This window comes from Octodon degus, unplaced genomic scaffold (genome assembly GCF_000260255.1).
Source record: "Octodon degus isolate 3935 unplaced genomic scaffold, OctDeg1.0 scaffold00126, whole genome shotgun sequence".
Classification (NCBI taxonomy): Eukaryota; Metazoa; Chordata; class Mammalia; order Rodentia; family Octodontidae; genus Octodon; species Octodon degus.
The window spans coordinates 5892912-5896737 of record NW_004524702.1 but is presented as its reverse complement, the minus strand read 5'-3'; the positions used below and the strand labels follow the sequence as shown (position 1 = coordinate 5896737).

At 52.5% G+C, this 3826-nt stretch overlaps 1 protein-coding gene across 1 annotated transcript in view; it reads left to right on the top strand.

Annotated features, from left to right (window-relative positions):
• Spink8 (serine peptidase inhibitor, Kazal type 8 (putative)) overlaps positions 1-3826 on the top strand; it is a 15497-nt gene that overhangs the window by 2692 nt on the left and 8979 nt on the right. Inside the window, exons 2-4 of the mRNA XM_023700739.1 lie at positions 1508-1621; positions 1739-1855; positions 2825-2900. Coding sequence (XP_023556507.1) covers positions 2837-2900 — 64 coding nt within the window. The 5' untranslated portion in view covers positions 1508-1621; positions 1739-1855; positions 2825-2836. The remainder of the gene's footprint in view (positions 1-1507; positions 1622-1738; positions 1856-2824; positions 2901-3826) is intronic.

The following is a 3826-nucleotide window of genomic DNA, read 5'->3' as shown; positions in this document are numbered from 1 at the left end:
AGGATCGCAACTTCAAGCCCAGTCTGGGAAACTCAGCAAAATTCTGTCTCAAAAAATGAACATACAGGGCTGGGAAGCAAAGGCCGCGCGTTCAGTGCCCAGCTCCATAAATAAAGTTCTAGCACTATTTATACCCGCTCTTTATTTATCTACAGTTTAGTGAGTCAGAAAGCGACTGACTCTGAGAAGCCAGTCAGGCGGCAGTGACTCGGGCTCCTGCCAGCCTTGCCCCAGGCAGGCGCTGTCCTTCCGCCACGGCTCCCACCCAGGCCAGGTGCCAGGGATCTCGGGCAGAGCCCCCCTCCCCCGAGAATGCAGGGTCACCATGGGGTCAGGGCCTGATCCTGGGCAGCCATCTGTCCCCCACCCCACCCCCGTAGAGAGAAACGCTGAGGGCTGAAGGCCCTGCCTGGCCCCCATCCAGGGTGCAGCTCAGGCACCTTGGAGATGGGGGAGTGGGCCAGGGCAGCAAGGTGGAAACTCTCCACCCCCAACTCAAGGCGACTCTCCTGCCTCAGCCTTTCCCGTGCCGGAGTGACAGGCAGGAGCCAGTCTGCCTCCCAGCGTGACAGCCCCAGCTCACTCTGAGCCCGGAATGGAAGGTGACTGCCAAGTGGGGTCAGGAACAGCAGGTGTGCTGAGGGTTGGCCTCAAGTAGGACTTAGTCTCAAAGCTGACTGGGTCTCAGGGACACATGGGACCTCAGATGTCGCAGGAGCAGGAGCACAGCCAGCATGTGTCAGTGGGGCAGTCTCTGATCTGGTACAGTTATCTAAACAAAGAGCATTTTACATCCCATACAAGATTCATTTCCTTTGAAGACACTGCAATTACCCTGTCTAGCACGATCCGAAGCCGGCAGGCAGGCGTGGGGGTCACCTGAGGAAAAAACCTAGCCCTCAGGAGGCTGAGGCAGGAGGGTCAAACTGTGAGGCCAGCCTAGCTACATAAGGTGGCCTTGTCTCAAAAAAAAAGGGAGAGAGAGAAAAGGCCAGGCATGGTGGCGTAGGCCTATAATCCCAGTGCTCAGGAGGGAGGCTGAGGCAAGAGGATTGCTGCAAGTTTCAGGCCAGTGTGGACCACAAAATGAGCTCAAGACCAGCCTGAGTTGCAAAACAAGACCCTCTCTCAAAAAGACAAAAGAACAACAAAAAACCCAAAAATGTAGGAATTCAGCTGGGCATGGTGGTGCACATATGTAATCCACAGCACTTGGTCTTGGCAGGCTGAGGCAGGAGGTTCATTGCCAGTTGAAGCATGATGGCCTGAACTATATGGTGAGACCTTAAAAAATAATAATAATAATTCAAAACTTGGGTGGCATACCTCTAAAAAGACAGGTTCAAATTTGTCAAGACCAGCGGGTTGTCAGAGCACCAGAGACAGCCAAGGTCCACCCCGCCCCCAGGCAGTTACAATGTGTACTCTGAGAGGTCAGCAGTTGGAAGGGACAGTCTCAGGCTGTCCCTCCCCGCCTGACTCCAAGCTCACTCCCTTCCCCCACCAGCCGCCAGCCGCCAGCACCAGCCAGCCAGCCAGCCGCTGTGACCTCCAGTCCATCATCTGCCATCAGGAGCAGCGTCTGCCTGCCAGTCACCAGGCCAGCACCAGCATTGCACAGGTAGAGGGGGAGGTGCTGGGACGATCCCACCCCGGGAAGGCCCCGAATTGCCTAGGTGGATTATTAGCTTGGAAATGTGGGGTGAAGATGGCAAACTAGCAAATGAAATGTCTGCAGGCGCGAAAGGGAATTCCTTATGCAACACAAGGAAGCGGCTGGAAAATATGCAAGCGTTCTCTTCACAGTTACTTCTGGTTACCAAATGTTACCCTCAAGGGACAGCTCCGAGGCAGATTAAGAGCTTGCAAGCCCGAGCTTGGTATTTTATCTGGGCCCGTTTTTAACCATCTGTTTTTGGTGTTTTAGTTTTGTTTTGTTTATTTTTTGAGACAGGGTCTCAATATGTAGCACAGGCTGGCCCTGAACTCAGTATGATCCTCCTGCCTCAGCCTCCCAAGCGAAGGGATGACAGCGTGTGCCACTGCATCCAGTTCTTACCATCTGTTGACCTGTGTGCCACTGCTCCTTAGAGATAAATGCAAACTTTAAATATTTCATTGAAAATCCCTTAGTGTTTATTCTTTCTCTTGCAATTATTTCTTTTTTTATATCTGTATTTAGTACAGGGTCTGCAGAGTCTCACTACGAAGATCCAACTCATAGTGATCCTCCTGTTTTTAGGGATGGAACCCTGGCCGCTGCCTAAGCAGGCGCTTTAGTTATCTGGCCGGCTCTCTTGCAAATATTTCATGCTAGGGTTTTTGTACCAGGGATCAAACTCAGGACCTTGTGCTTGCTAGGCAGGTGCTTACGCCACTGAGCTATCTCCCCAGCCCATATACTAGGTTTATTATGTTTTTCTCTCTTTTCATGGCATCTTCTAAAATTGTTTTGATGATCATGGTCTTTTTTTCTTTTTTCCTTTTCTTAGTTTTTGTACACTATACTGTTTTTGCATGCTAAATTTTTTGCATGCTAATTTGTTTTTGCATGCTCAGTTTTAATTGAATTTTTATTTTGATTCGTACATGTTTGTAGTACATCACGATTACATTCCTCATGGGATCGTTTCCCCCCCCCCCCGAACATCCAATTATACTAGGGAAATGAACTCAGCAGCGTAATCCCACCTGACACAATTCATCCCAGAGGAGCTGAGAAAGAACAGCGTATTTGCCTATCAGGCCTGGGAGAAGTTGTGCGGGTGCCCCCCCTCCTGGGCGTGTAAAATGTCTCACCGCAGAACACTGCGCATGTCTGCAGCTCACGGGCACCATGAGGGCGACCTCCAGCGCCGCACTGATCCTGGCCGTGGCGACATGGGCTGCAGCTGCCACAGGTAAGTAACAGCGTTGGCACTTTCACTTTCCATTGAAAGAAAGTTCAATTTCTTGATTTTTTTTTTTTTTTTTTCGAGCCAGGGTTTCATTGTGTCGTTCAGGCTGGCTTTGGACTCACTATGTAGCCCAGGCTCGAACTCACAGTAATGCTCCTGCCTCGGCCTCCGGGGTGCTGGGAGCACAGGCCTATGTCACCACGCCTGCCCGCAGTGTCCCTTCCAGCCGCGTCCCGAGAGCACTGTGGGCCCGAGGCTGCGCAGGCCAGGCCACAGCTCCAGTGCCCAAGCCTTCGGTGGCGGTGGCCACGGCGCTGTGGCTCAGAGGACCGCGCTGTCCCGGCACCTCCCCCTCCCCCTCTGCCCTCGCGCTCCTCGGCCTCGGCCTTGGCCTTGTCTCTCCTTTTCCTCTGCCCAGCGTGGCCAAGCACAGCCGCGTGCACGCAGCTGCGGAGTGCGACCCAGTCGTAGGGCAGCCCGGCGCACGCGGGGGCCTCGGCCGCAAGCCTGCACCCCTCTTCTGCACCACAGCTGAGCGTGGGTGCCCTGCGTGGCTGCACTGCCCAAACGCGTGGTGGGAACAGCTCGGCCGCATGGATGCCAGGATGCAAGCCCAGAGGCTGAGGAAGGAGGTTGCAAATTCCAGCGGAGTCTGGGTGTCTTAGCTACTTAGTGAGACCATGTCTCAAAATTTTTAAAAATTAAAAGGACTGGGGATGCAACTTGGCGCAGAAATCCTGGCTCCATCCCCGATGCTCCCCCACACGCATGCACACGCGCGCATGCACACTCACACACACAAAGTGAATTCTATGTGTATTGTAGCTCATAAAGCTGATAAGAGCTGATAACAATAGCATACATAAAATTATATGATACAACATTATTATATAACGTGATTGCATAGTATAACATATGTATGTATGTAT